The 22,576-nt window shown below is 37.7% G+C and overlaps 2 protein-coding genes across 2 annotated transcripts; both read right to left on the bottom strand.

The window, feature by feature from the left end:
• Nucleotides 1-542: 542 nt before the first annotated feature.
• LOC139142725 (uncharacterized) lies at nt 543-22,159 on the bottom strand. The gene is made up of 7 exons (XM_070712831.1): nt 21,801-22,159; nt 14,712-14,889; nt 13,456-13,798; nt 12,835-12,980; nt 11,656-11,797; nt 11,137-11,301; nt 543-1,380 (listed from the first exon to the last, which is right to left on the bottom strand). Exons 1-7 carry the CDS (start codon nt 22,144-22,146, stop codon nt 1,105-1,107), a joined length of 1,596 nt encoding a protein of 531 aa, XP_070568932.1. The 5' UTR covers nt 22,147-22,159; the 3' UTR covers nt 543-1,104.
• LOC139142727 (sperm-specific H1/protamine-like protein type 2) lies at nt 1,392-2,940 on the bottom strand. The gene has a single exon (XM_070712833.1). The coding sequence runs from the start codon at nt 2,935-2,937 to the stop codon at nt 2,437-2,439; it is 501 nt and encodes a 166-aa protein (XP_070568934.1). The 5' UTR covers nt 2,938-2,940; the 3' UTR covers nt 1,392-2,436.
• Nucleotides 22,160-22,576: the final 417 nt, after the last annotated feature.

Genomic DNA, 22,576 nt, shown 5'->3' with positions numbered 1-22,576 from the left:
TTATCTCAAAATTTCCGTGAACTTGCCAATGACGAAAAATTCATCAGTAGTCAAGCTGAGATTGACCTTACACCTGTCATGAGGAATCTTCCTGTTGAATGTTTTAAAATAGGAAAATTGAGCTCATCGCTTCTGTGGTGGCCTAAGGGAAATAAGGTGGACTGCGATGTTGAGCGCCATCTTTCACTCTCAATAATTTTCAGCATGTTACTATCAGTAAATATCTCAGGCACATTTGAACATTCGATTTTGTAGCACCATAGATAGTAGTAACGTCGACTTTGCAGAATAAAGAATGCTATGAATAAAATCAAACCATGACAGAGACAGTATCTATTATTTATTTGGTGTTTCAAAGTTCTAGCTTTAATTCGAGTCTTTTTGCCATCCAACGATACAATGGAATGTTTTATTGCTTTCCCTGAAGGTCACCTGCCCACATGCAAAAGAAACACATGACTTGAAGTGAAATATTAATCGCCGATGATGCATAAAACAATTCAAATTTAATTTAAAAACAGAGAAAGTCATTTACAACACACTTCTCACGAATCTCATTTTATTTATTGTGACATACATTTTAGTTCAAATGACAAAAAATTATTTGGTTTTGTCTGTAAGTCGTAAATGGAGTTTGTGCAATAGGCTGAGCCGTATGGCAGTTTTACTCGCACTATTACTGTGCCGCATGCACATGGATAAGTTGCAGATTTAACAGAAAACAAAATAAAATAGGAGAAAGTTTGTGTCAAAATATCACATTTTCGAACTCAAAAAATTAATATCCAATATTTTCTTATCTATGTTTGTGTTGATCATTTTGATACCTGTCCAGGAAATTTAGTTTCAACGGTCTTGCTTTGTGGAAATAGAATTTCAATTGTTTCTCAAAGAGACAAAATAGTTAATGGCGACTGTTTTGAATTTCAAATGTCGGTAAATTTAGGATATATGTCTTCTCTGTAAATGAAAAAGTTGCAGGGCCGAGCCGACCTGGTCCATTCAATCTTTTACACGACTCCTCTGAAATACGAAAATGAAAGCAGAAGCTCAGTACTTCGGTTTGTAGACAGAAAATTAATATCCGCCAGTCCAACTCCGGCATCACTCACGTGACTTGCCAACTAACAGTGTTGATAAGAGTGCGCACACTACTAGTAATGGGTGGAAAGATGCAATCGTTGCCGCGCCGACATATTTCTCTGTGGTTGCTGGACTTTTCGTTGTTGGCTCATCGATGATGTAAGGATCTGCGGCTCTGAGACAGTCTGTGTATATCCATTCTATGGCACGGTAGGGCGACATAAGTTTGCAATAAATCACTCCTGCAAGTGATTCTGTAGGAAAGTTTACTGGGGTTACTAGTGCGATCGATGTTACCTGAAATAGAAACACAAAATCATAAGTTTTTATCATTGCGTGCCTCGTTGACAGTGAGTTTATTTCTAACGTTGGCGTCTGAACACGCGAATAGTATTGGCGGGTGATACTTTTGACTGCAAATCGCCGAAGGCAATCCCTCAGAAAGGTAAAAGTTTACTCAGCAACAGTTTTGATAACATCTTACTAATTTTGGACCGGAACGTCGTTGCGAGGTGATGGGCGAGAGGCTTCAGGTCCAGCGTTCGATGTAGTATCCGACTGGCCTATGAAAACGTAATGTGGATTTCGCATCCTTAATTTTGCACAATATATATGTTAATGCCTTCCACAATTCAATGTATTTAGTAAAATTTCTTCATCGGCTACCACATCGTTATATATTTTGACATCATCAGTTGCACGGCGGTAGGACTTGACCTTACCGTCGCACAACAGCGGTATTCAATATGACAAAAGTTTTCGAGTTTTTAAAGGGCCCACCATAGAAAGCTACGCCGATTTACAAGAGCTTATGATATACTCAGATAAACAATTCATGCGGTGGATTCATAAATATTCAAACTTGGATGACCGGTAAAATTACTCCTTCCTGCACCTTGGAAAAAGTCTACTCATCCAACAACGTGTGAAAAAATCGATGAGGAATGGATTATTAGATCCTAAGAGGGAGGCAGGATATCGATAGTTGTTGTATTGGGTTTCCAACTTTTAACACAACTATGTTTGGGAATTTTACATGCATTGTTTTTTCCAACCATTTGCCATATTTCTTCGGCAAACCATTTATGTCCCAAAGGCATCATGGTCGGCAAAAAAAAATTGGTAATTTTTGTTCTACATAAATATTTGTCTTTTTTCTACCACTGCCTTTCTCAGACCAGATGATCGACCCTGTAGTAAAGAAATACAAACATTTTGTTGGAAGTAGCTACGTGCATACATACATACACACATCATACATTCAGACATACAGTATTAAAGGTATACTCTTTCGGAGGATGTGTTGGCCCTGAAAAGGGCCGTTTGGTTTGGTTGTTGTCGTTTAATTGAAATTTATTTTCTCTGAACCTTGGCCTTTGGTTTCTTCGGGTTGGATGTCTTCTTTGATGTCTTGTTGGCCACAGGTTTCTTTGTCGTCTTCTTGACTGGTTTCTTTGCCGCCGTTTTGGCCGGCTTCTTTGCTTTGGTTTCTTTCTTCGGAGTTTTCTTGGCGCTTTTCTTGGGAGTGGATGTAACTTTCTTCGTCTTGGTTACCTTCTTCTCTTTGGGTTTCTTAGCTGGCTTCTTCTTTGTAGCAGCTTTCTTGGCCGGCTTCTTCTTCTTAGGTTTCTCGGGCAGCTTGCCGACGCGAAGACGGCCGGTGACACCGGTGGCCGTTGACCCCTTCGGACGAACCAGGACACCAGATTCAAGGCCGGTCTTGAGAGCACGACGAAGGCTGGAGGTCAAGTGAGACTCGCTGACAGTTGGATAGTGAGAAGTGATGTAGGCTTTGATGGCCTGGACGGAGCTACCTTTCTTGTCTTTCAAAGACTTGATGGCCTCAACAACCATGTCGATGGTAGTCCGTGGGCTGGAGGGGCCACCGTGCACCCCCCCCCATAAACCTACTACATGGGTATTTTTTTGTTCTTTGGGATCTGCTGAACTAGAAAAAAGATGTTAACATTGGATATTTTGGGATGCACTACCTGTCTGCACTGGTTTTTGATTTGTATGTACCGAAAAAATGGCGAAAAATGGGTAGGGGTAAGGGGTACTATATCCTCCCCTAAATTGAGTAAACAAGCATGAAATAGCACAAACCTTACATTTTTGGAAAGCTCAGATACTGCTCTTTCTAAGGAATACCAACTTTAGCAAAATTAATTTGTGTACATAGAATAGGACGACTTTAAAATGAATTTTTTTGACAATTTTGAAATTTTTTACCCAAAATACCATGTAACAATTGTGATCTACTTTTTATTAAGCAAAATTTTCACAACTTTTTGTGTTTAAATTATTAATTCCGACATATTAAACAAGAAAAAAGTGTTAACATCAGATATTTAACTATACACTACTTCTCTGGCGTCAATTTTGAATTGCGTGTATCTGTATGGGGTGTGCAAAAGCTAGGGGTAGGGGTACAACATTCTTTCCTTGATGAAGTAAACTGGCATGAAATGGCATATACCTTATAGTTTTAGAAAGCTTAGATACTGGCCTTTCTAAAATGCATAAGTTTTAGTAAAAAAAATATGACGTCATAGAATTGGATAACTTTAAATCGATTTTTCTGGTAATTCAGCAATTTAACCGGAAGAAAATACGATAACTATTGTTTCCTCCCAATGAAGCAAATCAAACAGATTTATGGATGTTATTTACTAATTGCAATGTGCTGAAGAAGAAAATAAATGTCAAAATTGGGTATTTACAATCCATTATTGTCCCTGCTCACTCAAATTGCAAGTTTTGCTACATTGGTATATCGTGAATGGGCATTTTATTGTTATGCAATGAACTAATGCACAGCCTTAAAAAGAAGATTTTAAAACGCACACACATAGTCATATTGCCATTTTCTCCTTAAAGTAAATAGATTGTTGATGACTGTCTATTTTTATAATTTACTTTTTAAATATTTTCTATGAAATAATTTTGATAAGACATATTTGGAAAATTGTGTATGCCTCCTTGTCTTACTTATACAGCAAGCATTACTAACAATCTATAGGCCGTGGGCTAGAGGGGGCGTCTACGTGCACCTCCCCCCCCCCCCAACCGCACAGGATAACAAACCTGTATTTTTCAGAAGCCTTGGGATCCCTAGAATAAGAAATAGGATTTTAACAGACAAAATATAGGGACTCAATAGCTGTTACGGTCATGTTTGAAGGGAACCGCAAAATCACGATTTTGTGACCCACATGGATTTTTGTCAAACCTGTCTTCATGTACGTCATCTGCTGAGCTTACTGTTTAACATGACCTGGCTTATGGGGTATCATTAGAAAGGTGATGTATTCTTCTTGATAATGTTATATAGCAATATGCAATATCTTCTATAGTTTTTATGAAATAGGGCCATGATTTACCCCATACCCCAAAGTTTATGTCGCAAATTACTGTCAAAACTAATCTAAATTCTACCAATTATTTACCTAGACATAATACAAAGGGTAATGCTGTGTATTAACTTTGTGTTATTTGCTACAGGTACATGTTAGAAACCTGAAATAAACTTTTGACAGAAAAAATATTGGGATCCTGTAGCTGTAACAGTCATATTTTGAAGGGTTCCGCAAAATCACAGTATTACTGAATCACATTCGTTTTTGTTAAACCTGTCTTCTTGTAAGTCTTCTGCTGAGCTTATTTTGAACATAAAGAGGCATATGCGATATCATTTGAAAGTTAATTTACTTTTCTTCAAAATGATATATTGCAATATGCAATATCTTCTATAGTTTTCATGAAATGAGACCAAAACTTACCCCATACCCCAAAGTTTTATGTCACAAGTTACAGTCAAAACTAATGTCAAATTCTACCAATTATTTTCTAGACACTTTACAAAAGGCAATGCTTTGTGTAAAATATATTTATTTGGTACAAGGACATGTCAAAAATATGAGTTAGACTTTTAACAGACAAAATATTGGGGTTGAATGACTGTACTTGCATGTTTTGAAGGGTACCGTGAAGGCAGAGTATTACCGATTCGCATATATTTTTGTTAAATGTGTCGTCTTGTAAGTCATCTGCCGAGCTTACTTCTTACCGTACCTAACTTATGGGCTGCAATTAGAAAGACAATTTATTTGGCTTTAAAATGACATATTGCAATATACGATATCTTCTATAGTTTTCATGAAATGAGACCAAAACTTACCCCATACTTCAAAGTTTTATGTCGTAAATTACTGTCAAAACTAATCTTAAATTCTACCAATTATTTACCTAGACATTATACAAAAGGCAATGCTTTGTATCAAATTGTTTATTTGATACAGGTACATGTTAGAAACTTGAAATAAACTTTTAACACAAAAATATCCGGATGCTGTAGCTGTAACAGTTATATTTTGAATGGTACTGCAAAATCACAGTATTGCCAACTCGCATACATTTTCGTTAAACCTGTCTTCTTTAAGTCGTCTACTGAGCTTATTTTTATTATAACGTGGCAAGTTGGGCATCATTAGAAAGTTAATTTACTCTTCTTTAAAATGATATATTGCAATATGCAATATCTTTTACAGTTTTCATGAAATAGGACCACAACTTACCCCACACCCCAAAGTTTTATGTTCCAAATTACAGTCAAAACTCATCTCAAATTCTGCCAACTTTTTACCGGGACATAATACAAAGGGCAATAATTTGTATTAAATTTAGTTTATTTGGTACAGGTTCATGTTAGAAACTTGAAACGAACTTTAACAGAAAAATATTGTGATGCTGTAGCTGTAACAGTAATATTTGAAGGGTACCACAAAATCATGGTATTGCCAACTCGCATACATTTTTGTTTAACCTGTCTTATTGTAAGTCATCTGCTGAGCTTTTTTTTAAACATAAGTTGGCTATTGGGGTATCATTAAAAAGGTTTTTTCCTTTGATATAACATATTGTTATATACAATATCTTCTTTAGTGTTCAGGAAATAAGACCAAAACTTACCTCATACCCCTAAGTTTATATTGCAAATTACTGTCACTACTGATTTCAAATTCTACCAAGCTTTTACCTAGACATATTACAAAAGACAGTGATTTGTATGAAATTGTTTTATTTGCTACATAGACATGTCACAAATATGAGATAGACTTTTAACAGACAAAATACTGGGATTGAATGGTTGCTGCTGTCATGTTTTGAAGGGTACCGTAAAGTCACAGTCTTGCCCACTCGTATGTGTTTTTGTTAAATGTGTTATCTTGTAAGTCATCTGATGAGCTTACTTTTTACTCTAACCTATCTTATGGGCTATCATTGGAAAGACAATTTTTGCCAGAAAGCAACCGACATATTGTAATATGCAATATCTTCAATAGTTTTCATGAAATAGGACCAACACTTACCCCATATCCCAGATTGGCAAACTGCAAAGTTTTAGAACAGATGTAGTTTGCAAATCAAACTAAGGGCTGGGGTGATGATGTTTGCTATTTCATTACAACTTAAGATGATATTACAATATTACAATGCATATTACAATATGTCAGTCGCTTTCTGGCAAAAAATTATATCAAAGGAAAAAAACTTTTTAATGATACCCGAATAGCCAACTTATGTTAAAAATAAGCTCAGAAGATGACTTACAATAAGACAGGCTAAACAAAAATGTATGCGAGTTGGCAATACCATGATTTGTGGTACCCTTCAAAATATTACTGTTACAGCTACAGTATCACAATATTTTTTCTGTTAAAAGTTCGTTTCAAGTTTCTAACATGAACCTGTACCAAATAAACTAAATTTAATACAAATTATTGCCCTTTGTATTATGTCCCGGTAAATAGTTGGCAGAATTTGAGATGAGTTTTGACTGTAATTTGGAACATAAAACTTTGGGGTGTGGGTAAGTTGTGGTCCTATTTCATGAAAACTGTAAAAGATATTGCATATTGCAATATATCATTTTAAAGAAGAGTAAATTAACTTTCTAATGATGCCCAACTTGCCACGTTATAATAAAAAATAAGCTCAGTAGACGACTTAAAGAAGACAGGTTTAACGAAAATGTATGCGAGTTGACAATACTGTGATTATGCAGTACCATTCAAAAATGACTGTTACAGCTACAGCATCCCGATGTTTTTGTGTTAAAAGTTTATTTCAAGTTTCTAACATGTACCTGTATCAAATAACAACAATTTGATACAAAGCATTGCCTTTTGTATAATGTCTAGGTAAATAATGGTAGAATTTAAGATTAGTTTCGACAGTAATTTACGACATAAAACTTTGGGGTATGGGGTAAGTTTTGGTCTCATTTCATGAAAACTATAGAAGATATTGCATATTGCAATATATCATTTTGAAGAAAAGTAAATTAACTTTCAAATGATATCGCATATGCCTCTTTATGTTCAAAATAAGCTCAGCAGAAGACTTACAAGAAGACAGGTTTAACAAAAACGAATGTGATTCAGTAATACTGTAATTTTGCGGAACCCTCAAAATATGACTGTTACAGCTACAGGATCCCAATATTTTTTCTGTCAAAGGTTATTTCAGGTTTTAACATGTACTTGTAGCAAATAACACAAAGTTAATACACAGCATTACCCTTTGTATTATGTCTATGTGACGTGAGCAAATTAAACACGTGCGCATGCGTATTTGCTATATGACATTCCGCCATTTTTGTTTTAGTTGGAGTTTGAGTTAGCTCCGTATTTACTTTTTATCTGAGCCATCTACCATGGTCAGATGCCATCAGAGTTTAATCGATATGCAGATATCTTTGGTAAGATGTTGAACTTTTATCTGATGTGATTTTGTCAGTTGTTTCCAAGTTATTTCTGAGATATTTACAGTTTTCCGTACTGTAGTATTTGCCTCAGTGAACTGCCATAGAAATACATAGCGTTTTCCAAACCATGTGACTTTGTATACATCGCTGCTATGAAACTTATTCAAACTTTTCTAGTTCATTGTTTGAGAGTATTTCAGAGTTTACTGCTAGGTTTATCGATTCGAAAAGTTCTTATTGACTCAGAGTACTTGCCGATTCCAGTTTTTATCGCGTTTGATGGATTTACAGAGTTCCATGCAAACACTGTATAGTCTGTGTGTTACCGCTAGTGCCATAGCTTTACACTGCATTTGGCATTTGCTTTAGGTAAGACAGTCGATCGATTCAGACTAGAGTTGCTGTCATTCAAAGCCTTACCTGTCACAGTCAGGGTGAGTGTTTGTGAAATGTATTTTTGTATCACATTTTTACGAGTATTTAGCAGTGAAGTTTATTCATCTGTATGCCTATAGAGGTTATGCTATACATTTCCATATATACCGTGACTCGCCACTGAGGGCGCACAGTCCTTTGCTTGTCCGTATAGTGCATCTACCTGGTGTTTGACTTGTATTGTAAATTTCCTCTATGAGACTGATATCACTGTTGTGCTAGTGTTTCACAGCATGCTATATTGAGTGATATTTATACAGAGTTTCTTTCTATTTCTTCAGGTTTTCTTTGTCTTATGTCATAAACTACTGTGTTTTTAAACAAACCAATGCTTTGCCTTAGTTCTGTGGAGTCGGAAATAAAAGAACGTGTTGGATTCAGTGATCGTGTCTGTGTCCAATAAATGAGCGTTACATCTAGGTAAATAATTGGTAGAATTTAGATTAGTTTTGACAGTAATTTGCGACATAAACTTTGGGGTATAGGGTAAATTATGGCCCTATTCATAAAAACTATAGAAGATATTGCATATTGCTATATAACATTATCAAGAAGAATACATCACCTTTCTAATGATACCCCATAAGCCAGGTCATGTTAAACAGTAAGCTCAGCAGATGACGTACATGAAGACAGGTTTGACAAAAATCCATGTGGGTCACAAAATCGTGATTTTGCGGCACCCTTCAAAACATGACCGTAACAGCTATTGAGTCCCTATATTTTGTCTGTTAAAATCCTATTTCTTATTCTAGGGATCCCAAGGCTTCTGAAAAATACAGGTTTGTTATCCTGTGCGGTTGGGGGGGGGGAGGTGCACGTAGACGCTCCCTCTAGCCCACGGCCTAATAGATTGTTAGTAATGATTACTGTATAAGTAAGACAAGGAGGCATACACAATTTTCCAAATACGTCTTATCAAAATTATTTCATAGAAAATATTTAAAAAGTAAATTATAAAAATAGACAGTCATCAACAATCTATTTACTTTAAGGAGAAAATGGCAATATGACTATGTGTGCGCGTTTTAAAATCTTCTTTTAAGGCTGTGCATTAGTTCATTGCATAACAATAAAATGCCCATTCACGATATAACAATGTAGCAAAACTTGCAATTTTAGTGAGAAGAGACAATACTGCATTGTATATACCGAATTTTGATTTATTTTCTTCTTCAGCACATTGCATTTAGTAAATAACATCCATAAATCTGTTTGATTTGCTTCATTGGGAGGAAACAATAGTTATCGTATTTTCTTCCTGTTAAAATTGCTGAATTACCAGAAAAAATCGATTTAAAGTTATCCAATTCTATGACGTCATATTTTTTTTACTAAAAACTTATGCATTTTAGAAAGGCCAGTATCAAGCTTTCTAAAAACTATAAGGTATATGCCATTTCATGCCAGTTTACTTCATCAAGGAAAGAATGTTGTACCCCTACCCCTAGCTTTTGCACACCCCATACAGATACACGCAATTCAAAATTGACGCCAGAGAAGTAGTGTATAGTTAATATCTGATGTTAACACTTTTTTTCTTGTTTAATATGTCGGAATGAATAATTTAAACACAAAAAGTTGTGAAAATTTTGCTTAATAGTACAAAGTAAATCACAATTGTTACATGGTATTTTGGGTAAAAAATTTCAAAATTGTCAAAAAAATTCATTTTAAAGTCGCCCTATTCTATGTACACAAATTAATTTTAAAGTCGTCCTATTCTAAAGTTGGTATTCCTTAGAAAGAGCAGTATCTGAGCTTTCCAAAAATGTAAGGTTTGTGCTATTTCATGCTAGTTACTCAATTTAGGGGAGGATATAGTACCCCCTACCCCTACCCATTTTTCGCCATTTTTTGCGGTACATACAAATCAAAAACCAGTGCAGACAGGTAGTGCATCCCAAAATATCCAATGTTAACATCTTTTTTCTAGTTCAGCAGATCCCAAAGAACAAAAAAATACCCATGTAGTAGGTTTAGGGGGGGGGGGGTGCACGGTGGGCCCCTCCAGCCCACGGACTATGGTCTTTGGATGAGAGGGACTGCCTTAGTCTTCTTTACTGGAGCAGTCTCTGCACGGTCCGTCTCTGCCATAATCTCCGACGTTGTTAGGGCAATGTCGACTACGGGAAATGCTTTCACTGTTCAGAAGATTGTCTGCGAATGGTTTGAGCGTACGAATAGCGTCCGAATTATAGAAACGACACGGACGTCAGAGAAAACACAGGTGTTAACGAGGTCGCTCTGAGCGCTGGCGTTGCCATTTTTTCACTGTGGTGTGTTTTTTTCCTTCCAAAAAATCTGAAATTTCACTTCAAATTTTTATCAGGGGAAAATTTTATTCTCACAGGATTAAAGTCGATTTCCTTGGCTTCAAATTCATCAGCAATGATATTGGTCTTTACGTGTCTTCTGCATTCATTCGTTACCTTAATCCACAAGTAGAGACGATATTGACGCAATTTGTCTACCTCATGCAGCTGTTTCGTCGCTATCCGTAACTTTCACATCCCGACATACGCCCCTCGTAGGTGCATGGATGTTTTTATATATTCATGGTATGTGCTTATGTCAAATCACGGAGCTAGAAACTTTTTTAGCTCCATGGTCAAATGTATGCAGCCTTTCCCCTCGGATGATCACTACAGGCCTTCAGTAAGACATTTCTGAAACCAATGCTGCTTTTTGCATCTTTGTTGAAACACACTCTTTCGTAATACGTTCACACGTTCTCTGTCTGTCTCTCCCTCTCCCCTCGCCCTCTCTCTCTCAATATGCAAATAACATTCGAACCATCAACATCCACCCAGCATTTCTATGCCTAGCAAGGAGCAAAACATAAGTACCTGAAACTCTCCCGTTGTTGTATTTTCGTAAATGATATCGGTGTTTAACCACCCGGCACCTGTCACTAATACAACGTCATCACCGAAGACCATTTTCTGTCCACGTGATTCGTACCTGTGTCTTGCCACTGAGGACGCTTTCGATAACGCCCACTGAAGCGCCTCCTACAGATAGAATCAAGCATGTACAATGCATTAATGCAAGCAAATGGGTTACAGTAATATCAAGTGCAAAAAATAATATCACAGTGAACTTAATTGCTAGGCATTACTTTTCTTCACAGAAAAATCGTCAGCTCATAGACCCTCGAGAACATTTTTCTCGAGGGTATATGGTCAGTCGTACATCCCCGTTCAACGAAGTAGTTGAGGCAAGTCATAACAATCGTATATGATTTTCTGTGCATATGTTGACCTGACAATATGCTAGATAATACCTTAGAGATTCATTCTTTTCATAGCATCCGACCGGATGAGAGTCCCCAAGTGCAAAACTATATACACCCACTCTGTAATTACCTCGTTTATTTGTTTGCATGTGTATTCCTCCCCATAGTTGCCATCGCCGAGTACTCTTCTGATCGCTTCCTGGCCCTTCATTTTTGTGTCGAGAGATTTACATGACTGTCTGGCCTGTAAACTATCGTCCGGTGGTACCAGCCTGGGTATTGTTTCAATCATGGAGAAAATTATTTGCATATTTAACTTATCAGAAGGAGAACACGTGTAAAGCGAAACATGTGACTTTGCAATTCATTCAGTGACTGTTCACAGATTCACTTCGCGTACATTTTTTTATTGAATTTCAAGTTTCCTAAAATTTGAATGGAAATACGCCAGCACACACGGTTAATATGATTCGCACGTATTTCATGGTTTTGTCTAGCAAAAAAATTACAATTACACGCCTTTCTGAGTAGAAATGCTGTCAATACCAAGCCGTATGAACGAAAAGGCCATGATTGAACACATTAAGAGAGAAACAACAACGAGACATAAGTTTACATGATAATTGTTCATGGGCGTGTGAAATCCATGTGCAGACTGAGAGTTTGCTCTTGAACGAAGGCACAATTTATTGTTATGAAATAATGAAGATTGCATGATATCACAGATAACACATCGTAGGTTTCGATTTTTACTTGTCTTTCTTTTTCAGTATTGGCGCGTTTTCCAAAGACAATGTAATAATGTTTGTGACTGAAGTCATGATACTAGTTATATTGTTTGACATGCTGAAAGAAACTGAAGAAATGGGTGACCATGCATATATTCGACTCCGGTTTTGTACAAATTTACTGAAACCATCGCGAAAATGAATTAATGGTCATGACCATTAATTCATTTTCGCGATGGTTTCATGTATCGTGTCTAAAACCGGGATCGAAAATATGCATGGTCACCCATTCATTTAGTGGTTTCAACATAAGTAGTCTCTCGTATCAAACAAAATTCATAAAAAATGGCCGACTTTGTCCCTTTAAAGTAGGTGTAATATAAATAACTCCACTATCGTTGTGTTGATAAATGATACTCAGCCCCCAAAACACAGTTTTCAGCTGTATTTGTGATCAGGCAAGTTCAAAGAATTTGCTTACATCTCGCACTTACACACAAAACCTTCGATTGCTTAAGAAATGTGACATTTTTAGTCGATTAATACAAAAATACACTCTTATTTTAAATATATATCCATACCTTGCTGTAGTGTATGCCAGAGTTGTGTCATTATTGATACGTACGACTGATGGTTTCGACGCTCCAAAACTGGTATCGTTTGTTTCTATGAAATTTACAATCTCTAGTAAAATCTCGGTTTCTCTCGGAGTTCCAGCTATCCATTCCTACGAGAATTGGCGAGACGTAAAGTGTCGGTATTCAACTAGCTCTTTCAGTTTTTTTTTATCGGTTTGAAGTTCTGAGTGCTAGGATTTCATTCCAGAATGGTTAGTTCTTTGCTGCATATATATGCAAAGAGGTTATACTACCATACAATATTGACACACTGCAGTGTGGTAATTGCTAACTATGACAAACAAAACAAAGTGCTTTGATCAGACTTCGTCGTATTGGTCTTGAAAAGTCTTTTTTTTAGTCTGCGTTGGACTTTAACAGTTCTAGGAACAAAAATCGCAAAATTTGTTGTCAGGACAACCTGAACGTTAACATCAATCATTTCAATATGAGTTCAGGGTGGAATAGAGAAACCTAATTCTGAAAACAAAAATACTGGAAAATACACAAAAGTTACGGCTATGAAGCCTTTATTAGTCAATATACAAAACCTGCATTTGGAGGAAAGCACAAAAACAAACTAACCTGCGCGTAGATAGACCACGTTGAATAATTTGAGAAGCTCTCCAAGTCACGTGCTTCTATCAGTGGAATAAACCCGTCCGTCGTATTATCAATTAGCTCGATCAAGTTCATCTCCGCAGCTGCCACTTCCGAAGATGGCGTTTTCGTCGTCACGACGATGAATAAATTGACAACGTCTCCGATCATCCCGTGAGCCTCGCTCTCGGAAACTTCGGCGTCAACGTCGTTATTGACAACATTTGGCGGCATCGGACCTGTGGCGAATATGCCATGATTTATTCCCTGCAGAACCGTGAACGCATGCGTCAATTTGACGGCATCTACCGATGAGTTCTGCAGCTTCCTGGAGAAGATTGAGAGGCAAAACATCTAGTAAATGTCTACATCAATACCAATGTAGGAATTTACGATTACTTATATCTGCAGCAATTATGTGTCCTGCATTGCAATTAAAGGGAAACGGTCGTCGGAACTGCGCATGTGCGAGTTTCTTGTTTACAAACAATGTATTTCGTGCACTATATCTATGTGCACTTCATTATCATAGCTGCAACATTTACATTATACGATGTAGATTATAACAGACGTGTTTTAACTTTCATCAATCACCATCGTATACCTTGGATACAGTATTTACATTGGCCATATGGGTCCCATACGACCTTTTAGCGCAATTATGGCGACCGTATCCCTTTAACCTACACTTACTACGTTCAACAGAATCCATAATGATGACAGTAAATCTGTAGTTTGGGCATAAAAATCATAAGAGTGCAATTGGAAATTCTGTTCGCTGAAGCATTTGGACACGTCAAATATTTTAGACACTGAATTGTGATTGCGTCGCAAAGCAGACACAGTTATACGTATTCCAAGGTTAGCTTGTAATGACGCTGTATGGTATGAGGGACAGGTATATGTATGCTAGATGTATACGAAGGATATATATATATATATATATATATATATATATATATATATATATATATATATATATATATATATATATATATATATATATATATATATATATATATATATATATATGTGTGTGTGTGTGTGTGTGTGTGTGTGTGGTGTGTGTGTGTGTGTGTGTGTGTGTGGGTGTGTGTGTATGGAGAGAGAGAGAGAGAGGGAGAGAGAGGGGGGGAAGGGAGGGAGAGAGGGAGTTGGATATAGTTATTATCATCCCCATCAGATTATTTAATGGTTAATCCAAAATAATTATTTTTGAAGTATTAATATCAACAACTCACGTGTAGTGATTAGCCAGGCTAGTTATCCGTGACACAGCGTCAATGTCACCGCTGACGTGGATGAACGGGACCGGAAATGAATTCAAGTCGTCATCGGGAAATGTCGGCACAGCACCGAAGAATATTAATCCGACACAGGAATCAGGATTTAGGGCCACGTGAAAGGTGAGCATGGCAGCTGAAAAAAGTAAAATAAACTTTATTTCGACCTTAAGGAAAGTAAATATGAAAACAGCATCTATAAAGTGTGCCCCCATTTGATCAGGACAGATGTAGTGTGTCATTCAAAATTTGACAGCTATATCTCTGGCAAACTGTTTCAGATGTAAGTCTCTTTGACCAAAATGAGGTACTTGGATAAAATAATTTAATTTTCATAAAACGCTTTCGAAAAATAACATTGGAGTCACCTCTTTGAATCCACATCGTATTAAGTTCATAGTTTAAATGACCAATACTCTCCGGAAACTGTTTGAACCAAACTTGATTATTGCCAAAAAATCACTTGCGCAAAGTCCAAAATCATTCGCAAAAACATCTTAATAGCACTGTAATGGGGGCATCTCTGGGGACTTTGGCAGTCAAGTTTGAAATCTACTTGATGAGAGCTTTGAAATTCGAAACGGGAAGATGTTTTGACCATAACTGAGAAAATCTGTCTCCAAAAGTGAAAAATATAGATATGCAAATGTCTTATCATTTGAGATATTTGAATCTCTGAAATGTCGCTGAAACCTGTCCTTACAGACACCTCTCTAATCAGGACACCTCTTTATTAAGGACAGATTTATCAAAGCAAAAGTTATACTTTGAATAGAATTTCACCTGTCTAGTAAGTACACCTCTATATGTGTTAAGGACACTTTATTCTATTCCCGAAAGTGTCCTTAAGTAGGTTTCACTGCAATTCGAATGGTGTCATCCCTAGAAATGAAATATACTAAAAAAGATTTCTGACAAGCGGCTTTAGAATGAAGGGAACTTTTTGAATACAATTACAAGTTAGATGGCTTGTCATTGGCTTAACCTATCAACTAGGTATTTCTAGGCTGGCTGAAGACATTTGAAATGAGCATTTCCCAACAAATGTGTTTCTATGTTTGTTTGTTTGTTCGTTTCCAGATAGTTATTTCCGTAGTCTGATTATCAGAAAATTGGAATCCGGAATCAAGTTGAACATTTAAAATTTAGTTGACGTTGATGAACCATTGAGGTAAGAAAGATAGAGAGCCCGGGACCGAGAATTGTAAACAATTGATATACATCGCACACCAAACGCTCTCAGTTGCGACAGCGAGCAGTACAGAAGTGACGCAGCTGGCTACAAAAAGCGCCATATTTTGTTCAGCGAAGAATACGATGAATGTTCTCTAGTCGCAATTCTATTAAAGAAATTTAAAATGTATGTAGGCCATTCTTAATATTCTCCATGTATTCAATTATATCATTACTTTTGACGCTGATTACGGCTCTTCTTTTCGTCAGGAAAAGACGGTGTCAACCGTCTATGCCAAGCCATGCTATTAAGCTAAGGGATGGACCATTAGACCTTGGGAGGGGGCTGGTCACAATGAAGTTGTGAAAATTTTTTTTTTACTATTGTAAATTTCTGAAATTTTTTTTTTCCAATTGAGATTAGCTGTGCAAATTTTTTTTTTCAGAGTAAATTTTCAGATTTATAATTTTTTTTTAGTTCAATTCGTCGCTGTCTGAAGGTAAAGAGGGCAAAGATGTGGTGCCAAGCACCACAAGCGGCAAAGCAAGCGGTCAAGGGGGGGGGGTCGTCAGGAGAGGGGTGTCCCCCTGCTGCTGTTGGAGCTTTTGAAAAATAGAGATTAAAATGGTGTTATTTGGTGGCACTTGGGAAGTATTTTTGCGGGGGGAGGTCAGGAGGGGGTGTCCCCCTCCTGCCGTTGAGCTTTTGAAAAATAGAGATTAAAATGGTGTTATTTGGTGGCACTTGGGGAGTATTTTTGCAGGGGTGGTCAGGAGGGGGTGTCTCCCTCCTGCTGTTGGAGCTTTTGAAAAATAGAGATTAAAATGGTGTTATTTGGTGGCACTTGGGGAGTATTTTTGCAGGGGGTGGTCAGGAGGGGGTGTCTCCCTCCTGCTGTTGGAGCTTTTGAAAAATAGAGATAAAAATGGTGTTATTTGGTGGCACTTGGGGAGCATTCTTTTCGGATTACACATCTTCCTCTGAAACATGGTCTTCTTGCTCCTCAGTAGCTTCCTATAGTTTTGAAAATTGACTATTTTGGTTTCCTGGCTTCCCTTCCTACTGCGTGGTGAAATGGCTACATTCACCCCACCAAACATCATGCATATCTCATGATTTACAATTGATTTTGACAAGCTGAGAAGCTAAAATAAGCTAAATAATATAGTTAAATTTGCATATTTGTGTTTTTAGAGCAATTGTTGCCCTTTTTTGATCAAAACATCTATTTCTCTGAAGCAGCATGTCCAAATTGATTGGATGTGTATAGATGTGTTGAAATTTCAACATTTGTCTTTTTAGGGCAATTTATGCCATTCATGGTCAAAAAATCTGTATTCTCTGAAAGGGCTTGTCCAATTTCTTTGAAATTTTCTACACAAAAATGATTATTCATGCAGATTTATTCAGTATTTGCTATCGAGAAACTTTCAAAGTTCAACCCTTTTGTGTGTTTTTGTGTTGGGATTTGTTGGATAGATGGCATTCTACGTAGTGTATTGTTGAATGTTAAAACATGTGTTGCTGTTGTTTTTTGAGGCTGTTATTTGAGAAAATGCCTTTTTAAAAGCAAAATAATACATAATGACTTGATATGTTGTTTTATCATTATTGACGTGTTTCTACTTGTTCACCCATTCTTGCATTCATCATTGCAATAAAATGCTGTGAAAAAAATGAAACTGATGTTGCCTGCATCTGTTTACCTTGATCTTAAAAGGCAAATGTAACTTTCTGTCTTGACAACCATACCATAGTTTCGATGTTTTACCTAGTGTACCTGCTTGGTTTGTACGCAGGAAACAAGTAGAAAACAGGCTCTATAATTTCATAATTTTCAAGTGATCAGAATACAAAAGTTCTGAAAAGATAAGATAATCACAACTTCCAGTATAAGGGATACAGTCACTCTAAATGTATAAATTAAAATTAAAAATGTGCCTGGAGGATGTACTAAAAAATACAGAAAGTTACTTTCTGTCGGTAAAATCTAAAAAAAATTCAAAATTTTAAAGACTTTTGCAGATTTTTTTTTTTACGCCTTTGTCTCCTTATTTATTTATTTTTTATTTTGCAAACTAGTTTGAAGATTTTTTTTCCCCTAACTTTCTGCTCTGAAAATTTTTTTTTTCTGTTTTTGACCACCCCCCTCCCAAGATCTAATGGTCCGTCCCTATGGACCAGACCGCGGTTTTTTTGCGTTTGATTTTACCTCGTTCGGCGCGAGCTCTTGTCCAATCAGAACGGCGCATTGGGAGAAATTGACACATTGCATGCATTGGAGCAATCAAATCTTGAAATTTATTGACGGTCAGTACACGTGCATGCAGTGTGAAGTTGTGCCTCTCCGGCTGGCTGGGGTTAAGGCTCACATTGGTCCTAATTACTTCGAATGGATGTTGCTATCATCCGCAGACGGGTAAACGAACAATTGTCCAGTATATCGTCAGGTGCATTGAGGTAAAGTGAGATGAAAATTCTTCGAAATCAATCGCTGCCTTGTAGAATGCAAAGCCGCGCTCTGTTACTGCGCCTATGCACGCACGGCCCCTCCACAATGTGGCCTGTGTTTGCTTCGCTGTAACTTTACACTTACAGTACATAACGGCCGAACACAACAACTAAATTCGCCAGTTTGCTCACTGTTGTATAATAATGTAATACCTTGAATCTAACAACAAGATATGAATACAGCCATACTGTAAACCGCATTTTCTTGTCGACCGGCACTCAAGTACGATGCAACTGAAAAGGGCATGCGGCGTACATGAAAGTAGCGCGGAGTGCGACCGCATGCTGTGGTCGTGGAAATAATATTTAATTTATGAAAATTATTGAGTAATGGCAGGGCTTCGTTGTATGAAATGAATACGAGTCTTCATCGCAATCATGACTAGAACATAATAAAAAACCAACAGTAAATAAATTGTGATGAGAACTGTTAAACATTTGCAATTCAGTGTTCATTTCCGCGCCGTAATGTGCCTACATATATCACGGTATGAATGCAGGCTGCATCTACGCGTACACCACACGGCACGGCATTATACCGGCGTGCACCTGGCTTGACCCCGCCGCCTTTGAAGACAAAGTTTCGACCGTTCTATGCAAACTTTCCTCGCTACACGATGGATGTGGCTTACTTTTGTTGCCGCTAAAAAATCATCAGTTGCTGGACTACATCACTTAATTTGGGCTGTTCGACTCGCACCTCTCTCATGTCTCTTCAATTAAGCAATTTTATACTAAGCCGTGTTCAACTCACTTGCACAGAGTAGCACCTGCATGCAGAGTATCGTCTTCATTTGATAAAACTATCGAAAAAATCCATATTTCATATCATGCTCCTCAAAGTGTTTCAAAAACAATACAGTTTTTTGTACAAGGTCAACAAGTTGTTTTTTCAAAATCATACTAACTTAAAGGTATACTGTCACCTGTTCCAATTTTGCCACAGTTACCATGGAAACAGAAAATCTAACCGATCACAGATTTTAAGCGGGTGGCCGCTTTTTAAAAACAGCGCCCTCACATGGGCATTTTGAATACCAAGGGACGCCCCTCTGACCATATATGGGCATATTTAGATTACAGGTGACTGTATACCTTTAAAAAAAACAATGCCGACTTTTAAATGTTCCTCAATGTGTCCGCAAGTTCGTTTAGCACAGACAAAAAAAAACTGTCTGTGATTGAAGTAATAATGTACCCCCTACCGGCCCATAATTAGATATTATTCCCTTATATTTTTCTTCGTTCAGCGAAGGAAAATACGAGTGACGTAATGACCGTGTCACCACGAGTCGAAGACGAGTGGTGACACGGTCATTACGTCACGAGTATTTTCCGAGCTGAACGAAGAAAAATATTAGGGAATAATATATTTATCACATGCACAAGCCAAGAATTCGTTATTTTTTGCAAAATAAAATAAGTTTTCCATTACGATACCGCGTTTAAACTTTTGAACTACTTTAGGAATAAATATCAGTACGCCGTGCACAAGTTGTCAATCATTTCCAGTCGTCCGTCGTGTGCGTTAGCGCTCACGTTCGTTCGTGGTGTGTGGAGCAAATGACAGCTCTCGGTCTACACGTAGGCTACCTTCCGCAAAGTTATACTCTATTTCAAAGATAGCATAGTCGTAGAAATTTATCACTGACGAAGATACGCTATTTTTCGGGCACAAATATCGACTGAATCTCGACGGCGCGAACACTGTAAACGTCGCGCCTGACCCTGTTTGCAATACGTACGGAACCCACGGTATACGCGACCAGCTTCGAGTTCGTTGTTTCCGCAAATTATTCACGTAATTCCTTCGGAATATATAGGCGGTACACTCTTGTGTTTACATTGTTCGGATTAGTAGTCTCGTAGTCTGTGAAAATATCGATTTCATTACATGACTTTTGATCGTGGGAGAAACATCGGCCGCCATGTTGTTTGTTTACATATTTACGAGCACACCGAAGATCGACAAAAAAAAGGTCCGACGCACCAAAATTGATGACATAGACGCGGGTTGTTGTGACCTAGAACGACCAGAGAATAAATCCCGTATTTTTTGTTCGGAGACGACAAACTTGGCTTGTGCATGTGATAATAGACGAAAGCAACTTTGCAAGGCATAATGTTACGAGGCGAAGGATGTCGTGCAAATTTTGCTTTTGTTCATCATGGGCTTTGAGGGATACATTGTTGCTTAAATATAGCGTAACGCGATCGACATTTTACTGCTGTTGCCGACAGACGTACAGAAATTTGTACAAATTTGCCTTTTTGCACGTATATAACTACTGGACTCTGTGTCTTATATTCGGATCCTTCGATGTGTAATAGCTGATATTTCCCATTGATGCGAAATAAGTTACGAGAGTCTCGACTCGTCAAACTATCAGGACGAATAGTTTTGCATATCAGTTAAGGAATTCTGACGCATTCAGGAATGAACTCTACGTAGTTACCTCGCTTCCTCTCTGACGTGGAAATTCTGAAAACCTTATCAGTATCATGATTATACTCTGATCTGGGAATTGGAGGGGCTAGACTAAAATATTTGGTAAAAGTAGGCAGTAAAATGACCTACCAGAACTGTCTATAGCAATTGGTAACAGCATGGTGGCCAATACATTATCGATAATTTGCCCAAAATTAAACATCCAACTGTGTATAATATTGATCAGGTTCATTTCCTTGCATTTGGACCAACAACAGCAGCATAGCGACAACATAACGGGACACTGCGCCTCAAAACAGGTTTGTACCACATTTTAACGCGATCGAATGACAACTGTGCTTTAACTACTTGTAAACATCTATACCAAACTCGAATTGAGATTAAAATGCATTATCATCATTGTGTTTTCAATAGCATAAACAACAAGCCAATAATGCAACATGTTTATGCATGCTATCATCCGAAAATGGGAAGATTGAAAAAAAAAATAGTCCACTTAGTCCACTGACTACATCACAACCGAATGACGTCCTATCGACACTCTGTGACCGTGAAAGAAGATAGCGTACACCTGTGATATTGAAGATTTGCACGTCACGTGCATTACGCAATCTTTGTATGATGGTGAGATGAGTTTGTCAGGCGTAAAGACAATATTACTGAATAAGTTCAGTCAAATGAAGTAAGATTCGTTGTGGTACTCACATTTCTGAATTTCATATGGCGTACTGTACGACACATAGATCTTTGATTTTTATGATACCTTTACGAGACCTTTGAAAAGCTAATGGCAGGCGACCCAATGACTTGTAACCTGTACACTCAGCGATTTGTGAAGACCGTAAATCAACTTGACTACATGCAGATGGGCAGAGTTCGAGTGAGAATAATTTTATATAAAATAAATAAATACCTCCTAAAGAGTGACCAGCTAGCACGATTGTGTCAGTTGTCATTCCCGCGTTTTTCATTTCACCGACAGCAAGCTCTATAGCTTGTCCGATTTGCCTAGGGTTGGCCAGCTCGTTGTCGAACCCACCAGTCAGTGCTACCCACATTTTATGAGACGACGATTCTTGCATGGCTCGACCGAGACTCTCGTACGCATCGCCGGCAATGTACGCCCCGGGTACCGTGATGACACCGATCTCCTCGCCGTCATTGATGGGAGCCAGCACTGTAACTCGTAATCCTGCACAAACCGAAAGGGCACCAAAACAGAGCAGAAGTTGAAAACTTCTTAATCGGTTGACTACCATTTTGACACTAATACCTGAGATTACCCATGATTCAACTCGACATTTACAGACGGGTATTGGCTGTATTGCTGTCCACGACTGGCAAATTTCCCTGCCTATGGAAGTTCACTGAAAAAAATGTTAATTTTGTAACAGTACATATTTACGGCATGTTTTGAATGGATTGAAAATTATGGTTGTTTGTCGGAGGCGGGAAATAGCAACTTCGAGAAAGTTCACGTGATTGTGACGTGGGACAGCCATGCAGAATAGTTTCTGTTGTTTGAACGACAACCAGTTGCACCTGCTATATAGGCCCTGTCACACCTAGCTGTGGGTCCATAGCTGTGGTGTTTTCAGACGGGATTCATGCCTTTTAGGGGCTGGTTTTGACTTTTACGATTTTAACCCCGCCAGCGTAAAAGTCAAAACCAGCCCCTAAAAGGTATGA

The sequence above is a fragment of the Ptychodera flava genome, chromosome 10 (genome assembly GCF_041260155.1).
Source record: "Ptychodera flava strain L36383 chromosome 10, AS_Pfla_20210202, whole genome shotgun sequence".
NCBI lineage: Eukaryota > Metazoa > Hemichordata > Enteropneusta > Ptychoderidae > Ptychodera > Ptychodera flava.
This window is presented reverse-complemented; position numbering and strand designations above follow the sequence as displayed.

Excerpts from the sequence above, each read along its gene's own strand:
- LOC139142727 (XM_070712833.1), bottom strand. The coding sequence starts at position 2,937 with ATGGTTGTTGAGGCCATCAAGTCTTTGAAAGACAAGAAAGGTAGCTCC.
- LOC139142725 (XM_070712831.1), bottom strand. The coding sequence starts at position 22,146 with ATGGTAGTCAACCGATTAAGAAGTTTTCAACTTCTGCTCTGTTTTGGT. Across the intron at positions 13,799-14,711 it reads AGCCTGGCTAATCACTACAC|GAAGCTGCAGAACTCATCGG; the intron begins GTGAGTTGTTGA and ends AATCTTCTCCAG. Across the intron at positions 11,798-12,834 it reads CTGGCATACACTACAGCAAG|GCTGGTACCACCGGACGATA; the intron begins GTATGGATATAT and ends AACAATACCCAG.